General features: G+C 41.1%; 2 protein-coding genes across 3 annotated transcripts in view; one reads left to right on the top strand and one right to left on the bottom strand.

Moving 5' to 3' along the window:
- Positions 1-3,067, bottom strand: part of cunh9orf85 (chromosome unknown C9orf85 homolog) — a 31,539-nt gene extending 28,472 nt beyond the window's left edge. The window contains exon 1 of one of the 2 annotated variants that reach the window (XM_043716474.2): positions 2,609-3,067. In XM_043716474.2, coding sequence (XP_043572409.1) covers positions 2,609-2,785 — 177 coding nt within the window. In that variant the 5' untranslated portion in view covers positions 2,786-3,067. The remainder of the gene's footprint in view (positions 1-2,608) is intronic. The other variant, XM_043716463.2, reaches the window with a different exon arrangement.
- Positions 3,068-3,250: 183 nt separating this feature from the next.
- The window catches only part of abhd17b (abhydrolase domain containing 17B, depalmitoylase), a 65,537-nt gene continuing 47,005 nt past the window's right edge, over positions 3,251-21,782 (top strand). Inside the window, exon 1 of the mRNA XM_043716451.2 lies at positions 3,251-4,515. Coding sequence (XP_043572386.1) covers positions 4,049-4,515 — 467 coding nt within the window. The 5' untranslated portion in view covers positions 3,251-4,048. The remainder of the gene's footprint in view (positions 4,516-21,782) is intronic.

The following is a 21,782-nucleotide window of genomic DNA, read 5'->3' as shown; positions in this document are numbered from 1 at the left end:
TTCAGTAGATTCCTAAGTTTATCGTTGGTCCTCTACTTGTCCAGGTCCTACTCCAGAAGGCAATACCCAGCCAAGAGATTTAGTTAATGGTGGGAGACGGAGGTCTGCAGATGCTGGAGATTAGAGTTGAGAGTGTGTTGCTGGAAAAGCACATCAGGTCAGGCAACATCCAAGGAGCAGGAAAATTGATGTTTTGGGCCAGAGCCCTTCATCAGGAAAGTACAGTGAGAGAGGGACTCACTGAGATCTTTGTAGAGAGAGGAGAACTTCAAGGTATGATTTGGGGAAAAGGCTTCGCAGTAAGGTTGAAATCAACTAGGAGACAGTGAGGTCTGCAGATGCTGGAGATCAGAGTTGAGTGTGTTGCTGGAAAAACACAGCAGGTCAGGCAGCATCCGAGGAGCAGGTAAATCGATGTTTCAGGCCGAAGCCCTTCATCAGGAATGGTAATTAGCTAATGATAGTCAGCTCTCTATCCTTCACCACTGCATTAAATTCCATAGCCACCTCATTTTTTAAATCTGATCTCCTAGTTATTATCAAATCCATGTTATAGGTCCTATCACACTGCACATGTAACAAAGTCTTCCAGCTCTCTAAGTCACAGCTCATACCTTACTGTTTGCTGTACATTGTTGCTGCTCTGTGACTACCTATACAGGTGGGAAGCCACTGTTATTTACAGAATCCATTTCTCAAAACCTATCAATAACCTCACGGGATACCTCAGATGTTTAAGGTGATTAGTCACCTAATTAGTCTGTCGAAAGGGCACTCCTGGGTAATGCACAGTGTTGTTTGTCTCTCCACAAGTGAATAAGAAGTTTGTAGTAACAACCCAGTGGAGGATGGCTACACAAGGGCCATGGTTTATCCTGAACCTGTTCAGCAATAACTACTCTCTCAGTGATAGCTCGAAGACTGACAGATGAAGTTTGTCACAAGGAACATGTTACTGATTTCCTGTGTTTTCCATTCATACAGTCATGTCAACTCATATAGAAACTGACTCTTCAAACCAACCATAATCCCAAACTAAATTAGTCCCACCTGCCTACACATAGCTCTCCAAACATTTCTTATTCACGTACTTATCCAAAATGTATTTTAAATATTGTAAGTGTACCCACATCCACCACTTCCTCCGGAAGTTCACTCCACACACAGGCCACACTATATAAAAAAATTGCTCCCCTGTTGTTTGTATATTTTTCTCCTCTCACCTTAAAAAATGTCACCTGCACTTGAAATTCCAACCCTAGGGAAAGGACACTTGCCACTCACCTTATCTAGACCCCTCATGATTTAATAAACCTCTTCAAGGCTACCTTTCAACCTCCAAACAAGAGAGAAAAGCCTCTTTTATCCAGCCTCTCCTTATAACACAAACCCTCCATTCCAGCCAACATCCTGGTAAATCTCTTCTGAACCCTCTCCAGCTAAATAATATCCTTCCTATAATATGACAACCAAAACTCAATTCAGTACTCCAGAACAGGCCTCACTAATGCCCTGTACAACCTTAACAATAATGTCCTGATTCCTAAACTCAAAGGTCTGAACAATGAAGGCAAGAGTGGAAATGCCTTTTTAACAACCCTACCTATATGTGATGCAAATTTCAAAAGAATTACAAATCTGATATCCTAAGTGTCTGTTCAACAACACTACCCAAGGTCCACTTTTACTTGTAGAAGACCTGCCCTTGTTCGTTTTTACCAAATGCAATATCTTGCATTTATCCAAATTAAACTCCAACTACCACTCTTCAGCCCGTTGACCCAACTGATCAAGATCTATTTGTAATCTTCCATAGTCCCTCAATCCAAAGGAGATGTGCTGTAGATCAACTCATGAAACTTGTTTACCTCTTGAACTGTATGCAAACCTTTTTGCCTTATAACATCTTCAAGTTTCAAATGCTTCCTTAATCAAGTTTGAAAGGCAGAACTCCCAACTGAGCTGAAAATGTGTTGCTGGAACAGTGCAGCAGGTCAGGCAGCATCCAGGGAACAGGAGAATCGATGTTTTGGGCATATGCCCTTCTTCAGGAACTCCCAACTGCTCAAATATAGTGTAGATCCCATTCTTGAATGTGCAATCTCCTTGCATGTTTCATTAAAGTGTAATTTAGTATTGTCTAATACAATGTAACTCTTTTGAAGATGCCCACACACAGAATTTTCTTTCACTGAGACAATACAAGTGGCCATTCAGCCCATCATTTCTAGAAATCTAGCTCACCATGCTCATTGAAGAGCTATCAAATTGGTCCCATACCCCTCTCATTCAAAACTGCCACTCCATCCAGCCCACCACCCATTTCAAATGTTTATCCAAACTTGTTTTAAAGTTATATTTGAATCAGCCCCCACGAATGTTTTGGTCAAAGCAGTCAATAAAATTCACTGTTTTCTTTAAAGCTCAACTCCATCTGATTGTTTTGTCAATTACCTTAAATCTGTCTGCTGCTAACCAAATCACTTTGATGTTGAAAACAATTATTTCTTATTTACTCCACCAAAAAAATTCATGGCATTATGTGTGAAAATGAAAGACACTAACCTGGGGAAAAAAAAATAAACTACTGCCAATGAAACCTGCTTACCTTCATCTTTTCACTTTTGTCATATTTGTCATTTTTGAACCCAACGACGTTCTGATGTTTTTGTGCTCTCTTCCTTGTAACGTTTCCTTTCTGGGAACTCATAATCTCGTTTGACAAATTATAACACTGCTTGACTAAAACACGACATCGTGCAGCAAGCCCACATGTACAAACCATCGGCTACAACTATGACGGAAATTTAGGAAGATCACGTGATGACCGAGGACAAAACGTAATTCCATGACGCCCCACCTCCGGGCGTCCTCAAGCTGACTTGGATCATGTGCCCAGTTACCGACGTGCTGACTGGCGCATTGGGACATCAATCAACGATTGTCATCCAATTAGAATCGATAATGGGGCGGGAGTTGTTGGGCACCAGCTTTCACCTTTTCTCAGAAGCGAACGGCCGGCGGAGGGCTGTTGTTGCTTTGGGACTGCCCGTTTTACCGTCTCAACTGCGCACGCGTCCATTTGTCGGCTCCCGCATCCGTTTACAGGCGTTTCTATTGCGCATGCGTTTCTTCTAAACGCCGGGCCCTAGACAACCGACTGCGCATGCTCTACTTCACCCGGCGCCTCCGTGAAAGCTGCGCGTGCGCACTATCTTCGAGACACGCCAGCTGCACATGCGCACCGCTAAGCTAACGGCTCTTTCCCCACCCCACGAGTTTCAAAAGGTGGCTCCGTTTTATTGCCGCTCCCACTTCATTTAAAAAAAAAGAAAGTATGGAAATATCGTGGTTGGCGGGTTTAGTACTGAAATCACGGATGTGATTGTGAAGGAAGTAAAGAAAGAAGGGCGGCCGTGACGAATCGGGGCCCGAGTGGGTGCGGGAACAGGGGGATATTCCTTTGTTTTATTCGCCGTGTGGAAGGTGCGGGGCCCGGCGGAGGTTCCGCAGGCAATTGTTTCCGTTTCCCCCTCCCCACCATTCACCTTTAGCCTTAGGCCAGCGGGCTTCGTGTTGCCTCCTGAATCCCATCGTTGCAGCAGGTTGTTGAGAAAATATCGCCGAATCATTGCCTGAGAAGGTGGGGAGAGACAAACGGAGCAGGAGCCCTGTGTGTAGATTATTTCGGTGCCTCCTTCCTCCTGTCCTGAGGCTGCAGACAGGGAGAGGCTTCCCCGATCAATGACTCGGATCCTCGGCTGAAGTTTACACCCTGATTCCGTCCCTCTACGTCCACTTGGATCGATGAGGCGCAGGAAACCCTTTGCACAACGCAAGATCGGGTTGTTTATTAACTGCTTTTTATCCATTGCTTGAATCGGTGTCTTTCATTGTCGGATTGATCATGTACTGCAACAGATTTCATCGTCTGTGAGAATTCACTCTACAAAGTTTCATGTTGAACTCTGCAATCACTGGAATTATTTATTTATTTATTTGACTGAGGGCGAGGGTTTTTCTACACACACATTCTCACATCCTCGCCATGAATAACCTGTCTCTGAGTGAACTCTGCTGCCTGTTCTGCTGCCCTCCCTGCCCAGGTCGGATTGCCTCCAAGCTGGCCTTTTTGCCCCCTGAGCCTACATATGCGCTGCTGGCCGATGAGGCCGGGGGTCGTTGGAGCCTGCACCTGTCCGAGCGGGCCGACTGGCAGTACTCGCAGCGGGAGAAGGACTCCATCGAGGCTTTCATGACCCGGACCAGCCGGGGCAACCGCATCTCCTGCATGTTCATTCGTTGCTCGCCTAGCGCTCGCTTCACCCTTCTCTTTTCGCATGGCAACGCAGTAGACCTGGGCCAAATGAGCAGTTTCTACATCGGCCTGGGCTCCCGCATCAATTGCAACGTCTTCTCCTACGATTACTCGGGCTACGGCGCCAGCTCTGGGAAACCTTCTGAGAAGAACCTCTACGCAGATGTGGACGCGGCCTGGCAAGCCCTCAGGACCAGGTAAGGAGATGTGTAGCCTTCACATTCAAACAACAAGCGGTTATTCAGCTAGTGGTGCCTCTTTCTATTCTACTACTGGTTGTTGACTTGTAAGGCTAATCCTCTCAAGAGCTGCTGAGTATTTCTAATATTTTCTGTTATTATTTCACCGTTCTACTACTATTCGTTCTATTATATCCATTATCAAATGTTTCCTCCCGAGTATCTGCATTGAATGCAGTCTCCTTTATCAAAAGTATTTTCATGTTTGGTTTCAAGCTTTTTTCTCCGTTTATCGCCCATCTTTGCTTCCGAAACCCAACATCTGTCCATTTTCTGTTGTCTTTTAAGTTATGATTTGTGTAGATAATTTTGGAAGCAGTTTCCTTTACCTATGTCATATCGAAGTGTATGGTTTTAACATTCATTTTCTGTAATTAGTTGCCGTGTTCATTTGAGAAAGAAATCAGTTTTCAAGAATCCTAAGAATCTAGGACAAAATATTGATAAATATTTCAGTACTAAACTGGGAAGTTCTAGCCACATTATTTGGAAATTGGTTGGGTAATATGTGACAGAGAGTATGGTATGTCCTGTGTTTGGTAGGATGAGACAAGTGGTGTTCCCTAGGCATTCATTTACTGTATTTATCAAAGGTTGAAAGATAAATGGAGAGTTGCATAGTCGGTTGTATACATCTTTTGCAACCTTAGGATGATCCCTAGAGCTTTTTCAATTGAAGTGTTCTTTGAAAGTTTGTTTGCTGTTGTAGGAAGCTTGGCATCAGATTTACATACAGCAAGCACCACAAAACAATGGTAATAACCAAATAACCTGTCCTGATGATATTGATTGAGGAATGAATGATGGGCGATCACTGTTGATCTTCAGGTAGAAAATATTTTGTGCCTACGTAATGTTTCACCCAAAACATACAAGATCTAGTAAGTTGTTACACAATTGGAGAAGGAAATTACAAAGGGAATAGACAAACTAAGTCAGTGGCTATGATTGAGTTCAATGTTGAATGCTCTGCTAACATTGACTTTAGAAAATACACCTTGTCATTTTTGGATCTAAACAAGAAACTAGAAACTGTGGCGGTGCAAAGACATTTGGGTGTGCCAGGTATATAGATCTCTAGAAGCCACAGGACACGTTGAAAAAGCAATTAAAAATGTTACTGCAATGTTGGCATTAATTTCAACAAGACTGGGATACAAAGGAGAACCAAAAGCTGTCTTGTATTCCCTCATGTATAAAGTCATAGAGAGTTTACTCTGATAAGCACTGGCAATGTTCAGTTTCTGCTTCCCAGAACCACCTCCCAGCTCATTTAATCTCCCCTCTCAACATAACTTCTTATTCCTCTTTCCTTGTGTTCATCTTTCTTCTTTAAATACGTTTACAGTATTTCACCCAACCACTTCCACTGAGTTCCACACTTTCTGGGTAGGAAGTTTCCTTCTGAATTTGCTGTTGAATTTATTGGTGACCATCTTGTATTTATGCCCCGATTTATGAACTTTCTCCCCAACCACCCCCACACCCATCTCTATACCTACACTATCAAGCTTCTTCATAGTTTTTAAGAGTGTGATCAAGATCGTCCCCCCCCCACCCCTCCTTTCCAGAGAAAAGAGGGTTAGCCTGTTCAAACTTTGCTAATGGGTGTGATCTCTCAACTTTTATATCATCAGGATGTACTTTTTCATGCATATAGTGGGAATCTGAAATTCTCTCTAAGAGGCTTTTGTGGCTGGGAGTCAATAGAAGCTTTTGTGATTGAAATCAATAGCTTTTTGTTGGTACTGCATCATAGAACATGCATGAATCTGATAGAAATGCATCAGCCTGCACCATCAATTGTTCTACTTAAGGTCTCAACAAGTTAATTTTAATAGGATGGTCAGGGATTTGTTAGTACAGTTAATATTAACAAACGCATGATCTTCAATTTAGTCATTATCTAACCAGTATCTGTGGATTATATGAGACTGCTTGAAAGAAACTTAACTGTATTTGTGGTTAGTATAGAGGTAATTTAATGAATGCAGCCATCAGAATGTTTGTTTATTGATTATTTATCCACTGTTGACAGTTAAATGCTGACTGGAGAACTGGCTTGATTTCTGATTCTTTCAATTCCCCTGGTAAATGTTAGTTTACCCTGGGGTAAATTCTCTCACACTGGACTGTTAGAAACAGAAGGAATGACTGAAAATAGTGATACTTAGCATTTGTAAAATATTTTAAGAAACCAAATTATTCTGCTATGATTCAATCAGTAACACTGCCCCGTGTCAGAAGGTAGAGAGTTCAAGCTTCTCGGACTATGTCTAACTGGTACCAGTGCAGTATAGTACTTGGAGTGTTGCATGACCTGACTCTCCATCTGTGATGTTAAACTGCCCCCACAAATGGATGTAAAAGCTCTTTTGCATTATTATGAGGAAGGCCAATGTGTGTCCCTCAACCAACACTAGTGAAAGCAAATCATTGTGGTTTGTCAAGCTTTGCTGTGTCCAAGTTATCATTTTCTGTTTTATAACAGCAGCGATGTGTTTTGGAGCACAAGTTCAACTTGATGACTTATTGAAGTGATCTTGAACATCTGAATGGAAAGAACTAGTAGCACATACAAATGCAAATAGGGCTAGGTACAAGAAACTGTATGCCATCATCGTAGTAAATCTAATGTGTTCCCTCTGCACAGTCTTGAAATCTATCCTGAAGTGTTGCCAGTACTCCAACTGCGATCTCAGCCATGATTTGAACACCCAGTATTTGTCTCCAGACAGTAGGCCTTGGAAGGAGGACATCTTCCTGAAGCAGAACGACTTAATTATCAGGGAGGATTAGTAACCTGTTGGTTCGTAACATGATTGAAAACCTGTTGCCCAACCTCAGATCTTACTATTCAAGATTGCATAATGCTTGAATTTTTCAGTGTTCCTCTTAAGCAAAGTTTGTTAATCTGCTGAAAATATTAAAAGAATTGAACATTTTGTTGATCATGACATTGATTTTATAAACAACATGCTTTTATCAAGTAATTGTGTAGTGTGTGACACACCAGTTCTCTGTGCTGCCACATCTTTTGAGAGAATGACAGCAGGAGAATATCTAACAGTCTCAGGGTTGGAGCAAGTTTAAGGGGTACATGGTAACTTTAATTTACATAGCATCTTTAACATGATAAGTTATCCCAGAGCAAAACCTGACACCAAGCCACATAAAAGAGAGGAACGGTGGTGAATATCATGGTCAAGTGGGTAAGCTTTAAGGATGCTTCAAATGGGAGAGGGAGAGAGATTTCTGGGAGTTTTAGAGACTAAAAACTGTAGGTATGGTTGCCACAGCGTGTGATTCCTAAAAGGGGACAGTTAAATCGCCAGAATTGGAAGAACGAGGTCATGCCTCCGAATTGTAGGGTTGACAACGATTAAAAGGTTGGAGTAAGGATGGGGCAATAATGTAATTTGAAAAGTAATGTGAACATTTTCGCGACTGGGAATCAATGTATTCAGGAGATTGGTGAGTGGGACTTAGGTGAGAGTAAGGGTACAGGGAACAGAGTTCTAGCAGAGCTCAGTTTATGGAGGGTTGTAGCTTGGTTGGGGAACTTCGGAATAATTGTGTGCAGAGCTACAGCAGGTATTCAGTGTCTCAGCAGCAGATGCACTGAGATAGGTTTGGAGTCAAACCACGTTATGAAGGTGGAAGCGTATAGTAAAATCGAACCATTCCTAGTACTGTACTGTTACACCTCATTCTATTTCCCCTGCTTTAGGTGTTATGGACCAGGCCAGGCCCCCTCAAAGCATTTCATGAAAATAGCCCAGACCCTAACTTTTCTAGTTGTTTAAATCAGGTGTGAAGTGGATATTCAAGGAGGGATACAGCTGGACCAACCACTTAGTTTTAAACAAAGCAGAATTTATTTGCAAAATTATGAAATACAAACAAAAGAGAATATAACATGGAACAAGGTAACCTATCCAAAAACTCAACTGATTATCCCAACTTAATGATGCTGTTCCAAATACTTGCACCAATCCTCATAAACCCTGTGTCACAAAAAGTAAAATCAAACACAGGGTCTTACAGGAGAGAGAGAGATGGCAGAGAGATTCAGCATGGAATACCTTTCATGTAGCTGTTTCTTGGACCAGCATCCTCAGAACTGACTGACATAATTCAGTAATCAAGCAGACAACTAAAACCAAACCAAACTAGAGTGAAGCTGAGCTGGGAGAATTGGCCACTCCCCTTTCATTGTGCATGTGTTTTTTTTTAACTTGAAAGCCTTTCATATGAGGCAGTATTGGCTAGCTGTAATCAAATTGGCCCGAAAACCTTTCAAACCTAGACTTTTTGGAATCGCTGTTTGTATGACCTTGCTGGAAAACAAAAGCCAAGAACAACATAACCTGATTAAATGAGCAGCATCGTCACATTGGTTACCTCTTGTAGCCACTTTAACATGGTGACCCAGTAAGATTAACTTGTGGATATTTATTTAACTGTATTTTGGTAGGGAAAGAACAAAACTAGAACAGGCACCTTCAGTTATTGTAATTTGACTTGTTCTGGTTAATTTTGCAACTTGCCTGAGCTAACCTACCATTCATTAACCCATACACTGTCCCATTTGGTTTGTTGATCAGAAATATTGAAGATTGTAGTGTTTTCTATTTGTGGTAGTTAATTCTTCTACTAGAATCCATTGATTGAGTTGTGCATTTTTTGCCTTGTATATTAGTTGCCTATCTGTTCTGCGGCTTTGATAAATCATCTTCGTTCTTGGTTGGAAGGAAAACTGTTTAGGCTAATGTGTATTTCGTGTCATTTTGTTTTCTAATTAGTCCTGAGATAATGCCAAAATTAAATTAGCTCTACTCTATTGACAGGCAATGTTTCAGTTTGCAGTGATAAAAAGGTTGGAGAGTTGTAGGGATGGAGGAGTTACAAAGATTGAGGGGGCCCAGGTCAAGGAAAGATTTGAATATGATGATATAGTTGTGATAGTAAAAGAGGAATAAAAGGCCATTTGTTTCAATGACTGGCAAATAGCATGTCCCTGCGACTGTCCAGTGAGCAGCGGCATGTTGATTTTATTTAATCAGCCAGTGCTTGCAGAGCTCAGAACATAGTGTTCAGCACGAGATGTGATTCTGCTATTGGGCAACATTTAGTATAAATCTAAAGTCTGCTAAGAATTATATTAGAAACCAATTTTAAGATTGCTAGTCAGGTTCACAGTGCATTTTGCAACTTTGTCTCTTTTTCGCTTCAGTGCTATTTTACTTCAACATGAAGGAAGTAAATTTCATGTCTAGACGCAGGCACCTGTTTCTGTTAAGTTGATACTTCAAAATATTTTTCCTGTTATGGAAACCTTAATCTTGTAATTGGGCGGTGGCGGTGATTCACCACAGGGCAGAACAAAAGATTAACAGCTCATGCTGCATCACTTGGGGGATGGGATCAGTCAGGTACATGGTTCACATACAGAGTATCAAAGGTCTAAATGAAAACGAGAAAAAGACTGAGCCAATTCTCAAGTGGTGCAACATGATTATCAGTCTCTTGCCTTGCCCTGTGGTGAATCATAACCAGTATCCAAAATATAATACTTGAACATGCTTTTCTCTGCCTCTCCCTATATTGAATTCTGTTTTCCAGGCCTCAGCCTCCACTACTTCTACTTTGAGCAAAGTGAAATTCTTAAAATGAATTTTGAATTTGAAAATTATTTTCCTTTGCAATGAAAATTTTTGTCCTCCTTTTTTAAAAAAGATGAAATGCCAAGCTCTTTGAAGTGCACCAGATTTCCTTTAATGATTGACCATAATATTAGAGTTTCTGTATCTAACTACTTGTTAAATACAACTTGCACAAAGATTCATAGCATTTCACAAATAAGGTATGTGTCTTGTTCAAAATGTCTGTTTTTGAAAAGTACTATTTATACTTGAGATGTTACCCTATTACAGTTTCTCCATGAGGGAATGGGAACACTCATATTTGGCAAGTGTGACCCAGAAAACAGTAAGAAAAGTAGTATTGACGGGTAGAGTTGCTGGTGATGTACTGTACATGAACTACTTTCATTAGTGGTCATTTCTTTATTGTCCCATCCTTCTAATCGTTGTACGCCCTGGTCACGTTAGCTGTTTCAAACTGCCAAAATAGGTCAAATAGGGAGGGGAGGGAGGAGAGAGGCTTTGTCTATTTATCTTGTCCATGCCCCTCATGATTTTATAAACCTCTATAAGCTCACCTCTCAGCCTCCGACCCTCCAGGGAAAATGAGCATCTGTTTGTAGTTTTATACAGTTGCACTCAGTCGTTTGGGCTGGTCAGGATAAATTTTCATCAACATTATTGCAGCATTTTCAGTTATCTTTGTAGGAATATGGCAGTGCTATTAGATCCAAGGGTCTATTCTGGCTTCAAAGTCCTGAGCTGTAATACTGATTTGAAATAATTAATGTAGAAGAATTTTTTTTAAAAAGCAACAAAATGATTCTGTACTTGGCCAGTTGGATACTTTTTATTAAAGGTTTACAAACTTTCACTGAAATGTAGCACCCAAAGTGTTAAGAAGTATCTCTGGGAAGATTGTTTTATTAGATGCATTTCGTCATGTTGGCAACTTGTCCAATCAGGCTGTCTTTTGCCTTTTTTATTGTTTAATTATATTTAAAATATATAATTAATCTATAAGTAGGTCACTGCTGCCTCTTTGCAAAAGAACAACAGTTTTGATGATGATGTTCAAACCTTTTGCCTTCTCAGTTACCTGCACCATAAGTTACCTGATGAAGAAACAATTCTAATTCAATTTCAGTATGTTTCTTTTGCTGCCTATTCCAAATTATAAAAGAAGGCTTCATTTCTTCTGTCGAACCTTGCTTCATTTAATTCTTGAAAAATGCTATGCTCGTGACTTTTTAAATTTGTGCCTCTTTTGTTTTCCACAATAGACCTCTCTCTGAGTTGGGTTTATTTGGGTTTGAGTTCTTTTTCCAGCTGTCCCGCTTCAGTCCAACCCGTCCATGCCGACTAGATATCCTGAATTAATCTAGTCCCATTTGCCAGCATTTGGCCCATGTTACTGTAAAGCTTTCCTATTCATATACCTGTCCAGATGCCTTTTAAATTTATAATTGTACTAGCCTCCACTACTTCCTCTGGCAGCTCATTGCATACCCTCACCACTCTCTGCATGAAAATATTGCCCCTTATATCCCTTTTAAATCTTTTCTCCTCTCACCCTACACCTATGCCCTCTAGTTCTGGGCTCCCCTACCCCAGGGAAAAGACGATGTTTATTTATCCTATCCATGCCTCTCACGATTTTATAAACCTGGAAAAACATACCAAGCACCACCTTCACTACCTTGTCTACCTGTGCTAGGAACCTGCACTTCAAGTCTCTTTGTTGGGCAACACTCCCCATTGTGTATACGTCCCGCCCTGATTTGCCCTATCACAATGTCGTACCGCACATGGAGATTAAGCTCCATCTGCCACTCCTATTCTGTCTCTTCAATTTAGAACTCTGTTAGATCAAGTCTATCCTTTTCCATGACACTACTACAAGTTATCATAGAGGAGAGTTGGAAAAATAACTCAAAGTCAAATAAACTCTGAGAGAGAAGTCTATTATGGAAGACAACAGAGACATAGGTTTTAACAAGTCATGAGCATAGAATTTCACAAGAATTAAATGAAGCAAGCTCAAGGTGTTATAAAAGTCAGAGGTAGGAGGTAGGAAACAGAGGATGATGGTGGAACGTTTTTTTGGACTGGAGGCCTGTAACCTGCAGGACCAGTGCTGTCTCCAGAGCTTTTTGTCATCTCTATAAGTGATTTGGATGTGAATATAGGAAGAGGTGTTAGTAAATTTGCAGATGACACCAAAATTGGTGTTGTAGACGGCGAAGAAGGTGACCTCACAATGTAATGGGACCTTGATCAGATCAGCTGATAGACTAAGGAGTGGTAATGGTAGATAAATGTGAGGTACTGCATTTTGATAGGGCAAATCAGGGCAGGATGTATACATGTAATGCTAAGATACTGGGGAGTGTTGCTGAACAAAGGGACTTTGGAGTGCCAGTTCTTAGTTCCTTGAAAGTGGAATCACAGATAGACAGGGCAGTGAAGATGACGTTTGGTACACTTTCGTTTATTGGTCAGTGTATTGAGCACAGGGGTTGGGAGATCATGTTGAAGCTGTAGAGGATATTGGTTAAGCCACTTTTGGAATACTGTGTTCAATTCTGGTCTCCTTGCTAATGGAAGGATATTGTTAAACTTGAAAGGGTTGAGGAAAGATATACAAGGATGTTCCTGAAGAAGGGCTCATGCCCGAAACGTCGATTCTCCTGCTCCTTGGATGCTGCCTGACCTGCTGCGCTTTTTCCAGCAACACATTTTCAGTTACAAGGATGTTGCCAGGATTAGAGAGTTGGAGCTAGAGGGAGAGGCTGAATAGGCTGGGGCTATTTCCCCTGCTACATTGGAGGCTGAGGGATGACCTTCTTGAGGTTTATAAAACAATGAGGGGCATGGATAGAGTGAACAGTCAAGGTTTTTCCCCAGGGTATGGGAGTCCCAAACTAGAAGGCATAGGTTTAAGTTGAGAGGGGAATGATTTAAGAGGCCTAAGAGGTAACTTTGTCATGCAGAGGGTGGTATGCGTATAGAATGAACTGCCAGAGGACTTGGTGGAGGTTCGTACAATTATAACATTTAAAAGGCATCTGAATGGGTATATTAATGGGAAGGGTTTAGAGGAATATGGGCCAAATACTGCACTTGTGACCAGATTAATTTAGGATATTTAGTCAGCATGGACGAGTTGGACCAAAAGGTTTGTTTCTGTGCTGTACATCTCTATAACTCCACTGCTCAGTCACTAACATGTCTCATTTTATTCAAAAAGCATTTCAGACATCCAGTTATAAATGTGTGTTTTTAATTAAAGAATTTAAATGCCATTGATTTATAGAAACTTGGATTGTTATAAATATAATAGTTCTAACAACCAAGAGAAAATAAATAATTTGATTTTGTCAGCTAGATGTAAATTAGGAGTTTCAAATGGCACCCCATAATCCAGTCCTGTTTTGGGTCTAGCGACTTTTCCTCAAAACTCAACTTCTGAGGGAGGATAACTGCACCTGAAACGTTAACTTGGATTTTTCTTCGCAGATGCTGCCAGACCTATTGATCTATCACTATCTACTTTAAAATATTTATTGCTCCTGCCTTCTGAATCACTATTCCAAAGTTGCTCACCTCACTGAAAGAAAAATTATTCTACTCATCTTATTTCTGAAAGAGTAAGCCTTAATTTTAAGTATGCCTCCTAGTTCAAGACTCACCCACAGGAGGAAAAAGCATTTGCACTTCAATGTTGTCAAGAGAATTTTGGGTCTTCTATGTTTCAATTACGTCACCCTTACTCTTCTAAACTCCAGTCTAATTTTTCTTCATAAGATACCCACCCATTCTTCATACCCACTTTGTGCCAGTCGGAAAAATACTTGATTATGTATATTCTGTTTTCTGCTAGCCAGTCAATTTTCTATCCATTTTGAAATGTTGCCACCTTATCTGTGTGCTTCTTTGTGCAATAGTCTTTAATTTGGCTCCATATCAAATATTTGCCAAGACTCACTATTTCAATTTTAAGTTATGATTAAGTGTCCAACTAGCTTCTGGTGCTCTAATTCTTCTGATTAATGTTCAAATCATTCTGTCGTTTATCTGATCTGCCACTCATCTTTGTGCAATTTCCCTAAGTTTCACACTTTTGTAAACTTCTTTTGTTAATCATGGATAATGGATGCTCCCCTTACAATTTTTATTCACAGTAGCTTATCTGAAATATCTCTCTAAATGTCTGCTACTGTATTGGTCTAACCCCTGACCTTGCATCCCAGTTAATTTTAGCTCAGTCAGCTTTCATGCCCACACAATTGCTTTATGATATTAAAGATCCACAGTTCTCCAGTTTAAACTGGATATAAAAGTCAAACATAATTACTGCTGGTTACAGGTACCTTTAGTCAGAGTTGTGGATTAATCCTTTCTCCTTACACAATACAAAAGTCTGATATAACATAAATTGTTGGAAAAACTCAACAGATCTGATAGCATCTGTGGAGAGAAAGCAGAGTTAATATTTTTGTTCCAGTGACCCTTCTGCAGAACTGAATGCAGCCTGCCGTTTTAGAATGAGCTGTTCTGAGAAATGGTCTCATCTGCAGCCTCATGGTGCTATCTCTGACCACCAAACAAATCTGAAGACTGTTTCCTAAGGAGAATGACTGACTGCCTCTTGGAATAAAGTGTCCAGGCATCTTTTCCCTTTATTGATTTGCTGGTATTGAATTGGCTTAACTGGCAATACACTAAATATCTTTGTATCCATGTGTGCTAATTTTCCTTGTTTCCATCCCACTCCACTGAGTTTCTGAACAGATCTAGATTTAAGTTTAACTAAGGCTTTTAATTTCTCAGACCATTCCACAAAGTGCTTCACAGATGAACATTTTTTGTAGTTGAGGCACTGTGCGGTCATTCTTGTTTTAAATTCCAGGATGCGGTAAAACAAGCATTTATTGCCCATCTCTAATGGTGGTGGGAAGATGTGGTGGTTTGCCAGCTCCTTGAATACAAGTTGGTGGTTTGCTAGTCCGTTTTTAAAGGCAGTTAAAAGCCTTTGTTGGACTGGAGTCGCACATTGGGTAAAGCCATAGATTTCATTCCCACTTCCCCACAAGACTTTAGTAAACCACATGTTAACAATCATCATAGATTCAGAGAGATGTACAGCACAGAAACAGGCCCTTGCTGACCAGATATCCCAACCCGATCCAGTCCCACCTGCCAGCACTCGGCCCATATCCCTCCAAACCCTTCCTATTCATAAACCCATTCAAATGCCTCTTAAATGTTGCAATTTTTTTACCAGCCTCCACCACATCCTCTGGCAGCCCATTCCATATATGTGCCATCCTCTGTGAAAAAGTTGCCCCTTGGATCTCTTTTATATCTTTCCCCTCTCATCCTAAACCTATGCCCTCTAGTTTTGGACTCCCCCACCCCAGGGAAAAGATCTTGTCTACTTATCCTATCCCTGCCCCTCATGATTTTATAAACCTCTATAATGTCACCCCTCAGCCTCCGACGCTTCAGAGAAAACAGCCCTAGCCTATCCAACCTCTTGCAATAGCTCAAATCCTCCAACCCTGTCAACATCCTTGTAAATCTCCTCTGAATACTTTCAAGTTTCACAACATCATTCCAGTAGGAAGGAGACCATAACTGCACGCAATATTCCAACAGTGGCCTAAGCAATGTCCTGTACAGCTGCAACATGACCTCCCAATTCCTGTACTCCATATTCTGACCAATAAAGGAAAGCATATCAAATGCCGCCTTCATTATCTGATCTACCTGCAGCTCTACTTTCAAGGAGCTATGAACCTACACTCCAAGGTTTCTTTGTTCAGAAACACTCCCTAGGACCTTACCATTAAGTGTATAAGTCCTACTAAGATTTGATTTTCCAAAATGCAGCACCTCTTATTTATCTAAAATAAACTCCATTTGCCACCCCTCAGCCCATTGGCCCATCTGATCAAGATCCCGTTGTAATCTGAGGTAACCTGTTTCGCTGTCCACTACACCTCCAATTTTGGTGTCATCTGCAGACTTACTAACTAGACCTCTTAAGCTCAAGGCCAAATCATTTATATAAATGATGAAAAGTAGTGAACCCAGCACTGATCCTTGTGGCACTCCACTGGTCACAGGCCTCCTGTCTGAAAAGCAACCCTCCACCACCACCCTCTGTCTTCTACCTTTGAGCCAGTTCTGTATCCAAATGGCGAGTTCTCCCTGTATTCTATGAGATCTAACCTTGCTCATCAGTCTCACATGGGGAACCTTGTCAAACGCCTTACTGAAGTCCAAATAGATCACATCTACCACTCTGCCCTCATCAATCCTCTTTGTTACTTCAAAAAATCTCAATCAAGTTTGTGAGACATGATTTCCCACGCACAAAACCATGTTGACTATCCCTAATCAGTCCTTGCCTTTCCAAATATATGTACATCCTGTCCCCCAGGATTCCCTTCAACAACTTTCCCACCACTGATGGCAGGCTCACTGGTCTATAGTTCCTTGGCTTGTCCTTACCACCTTTCTTAAATAGTGACACCACGTTAGCCAACCTTCAGTCTTCCCACACCTCACCTGTGACTATCAATGATACAAATATCTCAGCAAGGGACCCAGCAATCACTTCTCTAGCTTCCCACAGAGTTCTCGGGTACACCTGATCAGGTCCTGGGATTTATCCACTTTTATGCATTTCAAGACATTCCGGTACTCCCTCCTCTTTAATATGCACATTTTTCAAGATGTCACCATCTATTTCTCTACATTCTATATCTTCCATGTCCTTTTCCACAGTTTAGTATTGTTTAATATCTTCTCTTTCCAACCCCCCCCCCCCCCCCCCCCCCCAAAACACAGGCCACCTTGCTGATCTTGGAGGGGCCCTATTCTGTCCCTTGTTACCCTTTAGTCCTTTATGTATTTGTAAAAACCCTTCGGATTCTACTTTAACTTTATTTGCCAAAGCTATCTCGTGTCCCCTTTTTTTGCCCTCCTGATTTCCATCTTAAGTATTCTCCTACTGCTTTTATACTCTTTTAAGGATTCACTTGATTTATCCTGTCTATGCCTGACATATGCTTCCTTCTTTTTCTTAACCAAACCATCAATTTCTTTAGTGATCCAGCATTCCCTACATTTATCCCCCTTTCCTTTCACCCTAACACGAATATACTATCTTTGGTGTCTCATTATTTAATTTCTGAAGGCTTCCCATTTTCCAGCCGGCCCTTTACCTGCGAGCATCTGCCCCCAATCAGCTTTTGAAAGTTCTTCCCTATTACCATCAAAAATAGCTTTTTTCCAATTTAGGTCTAGTCTATCCTTTTCTGTCACTATTTTAAAACAAATACAATTTGGATTCAGGCCCCAAAGTGCTCCCCCACTGACGCCTCAGTTACCTGCCCTGCCTTATTTTCCAGGGGTAGGTTAGGTTTTTCACCTTCTGTAGTAAGTACATCCACATACTGAATCAGAAAATTTTCTTGTACTTAACAAATTTCTCACCATCTAAACCCTTAGACTGGGTCTGCCAGAGTGTTATGTTTGGACATTTAAAATCCCCTACCATAAACACCCCATTATTCTTACAAATAACAGATCTCCTGACAAATTTGTTTCTCAATTTCCCACTGACTATTAGAGGTTCTATAATACAATCCCAATAAGGTAGTCATCTCTTTCTTACTTAGTTCCACCCAAATAACTTCCCTGGATGTATTTCTGGGAATATCTTCCCTCAGTACATCTGTAATGCTATCCCTTAACAAAGACGCCACTCCCCGTCCTCTCTTGCCTTGCTTTCTGTTCTCCTTTATAGCATTTGTATCCTGGAACATGAAGCTGTCAGTCTTGCCCAACCCTGAGCCATGTTTCTGTAATTGCTATGATATCCCCGTCCCATGTTCCTAACCATGCCATGAGTTCATCTGCCTTCCCTGTTAGGCCTCTTGCATTGAAATAAATGCAGTTTAATTTATCAGTCCTACTTGTTCTCTGCTTTGTCCCTGACTGTTTGTGTCACTTCATTTCTCAACTGTACCAGTCTCAGATTGATCTCTTACCTCGCTATCTCCCTGGATCCCACCCCCCACCTTATTAGTTTAAATTCTCCCAAGCAGCACTAGCAAATCTCCCTGCCAGTATATTAGTCCCCTTCCAATTTAGGTGCGATCCGTCCTTCTTGTACAAGTCACTTCTACCCCAAAAGAGATTCCAATAATCCAAAAATGTGAATCCTTCTCCCAAACATCTGCTCTATCTATTCCTTCTAGAGTCCCTTAATGCACTCGATCTCTTGGAACCCGATGTACCCCTTGTTGCATTAGCGCCAATCTTGATACTAGAAACTTGGCTGTTCGTACCACATTCCCCAGAGAATCCATCACCCCCTACATTTTTCAAAACAGCATACTTGTTTGAAATGGGAATAGCCAGAGAAGATTCCTACACTACCTGTCTACCTCTCTTATCTTTCCCAGAGTTAGTCTCTGTGACTATCTGTGACTGTTTTCCCTTGCTATAACTGCCATCCATCACATCCCCTAGCTCTTGTAAATTCCTCATTGCCTCTGACTGTTACTCCCACCAATCCATTCGATATGATAGGATTCTCAACCAACGGCATTTATTGCAGATATAATCCTCAGTAACCCGTAAACTCTCCCGAAATGCCCACATCCGATAAGAAAGAGCATATCACTGTAGTAAGGGCCATTTTTGCTTCTTCCAATCTGCAGACTCAGAAAATAACACTGTCTTATTCCTCTACAAAATGCTTCTCCAGGCTAACCTAATACTTATGGCTTATATTTTTAAGTTTAATCAAGAAAGAACCCATTCTACCCATTACTGCAGACTTGCAGCAAGGCCACGCTTAAAACTATTCACTTATCTGTTTCTGTGCTGTGACTTCTCCCAAACAGGATCCTCCAAAATCAGTTGTGAATTTCACTGTTTATTAATTTTCCCAGATGCACTCTGATGTCCAGCGATACATGAATTCACCAACAAAGGCAGTAACTGGGCAGGTTCAGTGCTGTGTCAGTTAGCAGTGTGGGGTTTTTCTCTCTCTCGCTCTCTCCCTCTATACACTTTTTTTCTCCAAAGTTCCAAAACAATACAACAGCTTATAAAACACTAATTGTTGCTCCTGGCATTCAAGGAAATCACCTCCAACACCTAAAAGACCGCAAAAGGTGCAGCCTGTTACAGCCAGAAACTTTTCCCATCCTCCATTGTGGATTACCCAGAATTACACTACATTTTTATTCCACAGTTATTTAATTAGTTGAATTTAAATTCCACAGATATCATAGCAGGATTTCAACCACATCATTAATCTCTGGATTCTGTGATCCTTGTGACCCAGCAAAATTTTAAAATCTCATTAAATACAATTGTCCAGTTTCTGAGTCTGAACTTTAGCCTCCAGTTTTGGCCTCTTTTTAACTGTGTTCTAACATGGTCCAGGGAGCAATCAAATGTAATCTTAAACTGCCTGTTATTACTGAGGTTTCTGAAACTCAAGCATTTGGATTTGCAAAACATTTTGTTTTTAGTCCTATCTGACTCTTGGTTTGGGAATGAGATAGGAATGTTGCTTCCAAATTCCTAGAATTTTAAAGCCGGTTTGCAGCAATGTGTGGTTTTGTTTCTAGTGGTTTGCTGCACAAGATCCTGCAACTTGTGTGTAACAGTATAATATATTTTGTGCATATCTGATTATATTTTGTATTATTTATATTGTGATTATGAAAATTTGACTACCATAATCAGAGCAGCATCAAGACTATATAAGAATATTTGGATATTGTCAGGAACCAATTGTGCCAATCTTACAGGCAAAACGCGGCAAGGGTTGAGAAATGTATTGAGTTACGTTGTATTTCATCCTACCTTATTTAAAATAAGTTTTAAATCCACTGCAAGTTATATATTTTCTATTCCTTAATATGTGTTTCACCAACCCTGGCCCAGATTCAGAAGGTCTGACTGTGAAGAAAACTACACATAAATGTCCCTCTATCTTTGCGTGGATTTCCCATTTCCCAAAACCAGATTGAATCTAATGCCAACTGAAGGAGATGGTTCGAAGGGAAGGGTGGAGCAGATAATTGGAAAGGAAGAAGGACAGTTCAAGAGGGCAGTGCTGCATTTGAGGGTTGGATTAGGGGTGAGGTGGGGGGAGGGGAGATGAGAAAACTGGTCAAGTTGATGTTCATTCTGTGTGGTTTGAAGGTGCCAAGGCAGAAGATGAGAATTTTCTTCCACATCCGGCAGAGATTTTCCTGTATATCCAAACATTTCATCTATTGTATCAGTTTGTCTCGATGTGGTTTCCTCTACATTGAGGAGACAGGACACCAACTCACTGAATGTTTCCGTGAACATCTTTGATACACATGCACTGAACAACCCCAACGCCCTGTGACCAACCACTTCAACTCCCTCTCCCACTCCACCTAGGACATGCCAGTCCTGGGCTTCATACACTGCCAAATCCAAGCCACCTGGCACCAAGAGGAAGGACTCCTAATCTTCTGCTTTGGGACCCTCCAACCACACAGCATCATCGTTGACTTCACCAGTTTTCTTACCTCCCCTCCCCCACCTCAACCCTGATCCAACCCTCCAACTTGGCACTGCGCTCTTGAACTGTCCTACCTGTCCATCTTCCTTCCCACCTATCTGCTCCACCCTCCCCTCCAACAAACGCCATCAGCCTACCACTTGCATCTACCTATTGTCTTCCCAGCTACCTCACTCCCACCCTCATCCCCACCCTTCTTATGTTTCAGACCCCCCCCCCCTCCGCACATTACTGATGAAGGGCTTATGCCTGAAATGTCAACTCTCCTGCTCCTCGGATGCTGCCTGACCTGCTGTGCTTTTCCAATGTCACACTTTTCGACTCTAATCTCCAGCATCTGCAGTCCTCACTTTTTCTATGGAGACAGAGCAAGCTAAAGTTTCAAGTCTAGATGAATGTTCATCAGAGCTGGTGAAGAGTCATCTGGACTCAAACCATTAGCTTGCTCTTTCTCCATGGATGCTGTGCTCTCTCCGTCACATCCTATCATCTCCAGCATTTGTTTTTAGTGCATCATATTTTAAACTTTTTTTGTTAAATATCATTTTTTAAATATGAAAAATCTTAATGGAGCAATTTGACATTCCACAGACTTTTTTTTTCCACAATAGTTATTTATGCAGTTACACCTCATTCAGCGATGTATAACTTTTTTCTCAGGTTTTCACAGCAATACTAAGAGCATAAAAGAACAATTTCTTGTCAGTTCAATATTTTCTAATGTGGTTGTGATCTGTGGGTGCTTCCACAGCAAACCACTTGTGAAATTACTGTCAGTAGCCCTTCAATTTCTGCCTTTAAATGTATGCTTGCAGACTCTGGGAGGTTGCTATTGGTTTTGCTGGAGTAATGATGGGCACCGGGTTTTTCAGATTATCACAGCTTCAAAATTCAGGCCTCTTTCAACAAATGATTGCTCGCCGCCCCTAGAGACTTCTTCAGTTGAAAATGAGAACAGAAAGTTGTGGAAATACTCAGCCAGTCAGTTA

The sequence above is a fragment of the Chiloscyllium plagiosum genome, unplaced genomic scaffold (genome assembly GCF_037043375.1).
Source record: "Chiloscyllium plagiosum isolate Xiang-an unplaced genomic scaffold, Cpla_swu_hap1 HiC_scaffold_2, whole genome shotgun sequence".
Classification (NCBI taxonomy): domain Eukaryota; kingdom Metazoa; phylum Chordata; class Chondrichthyes; order Orectolobiformes; family Hemiscylliidae; genus Chiloscyllium; species Chiloscyllium plagiosum.
Note: the sequence above shows the minus strand (reverse complement) of the source record. Positions and strands in the feature narration are given on the sequence as shown.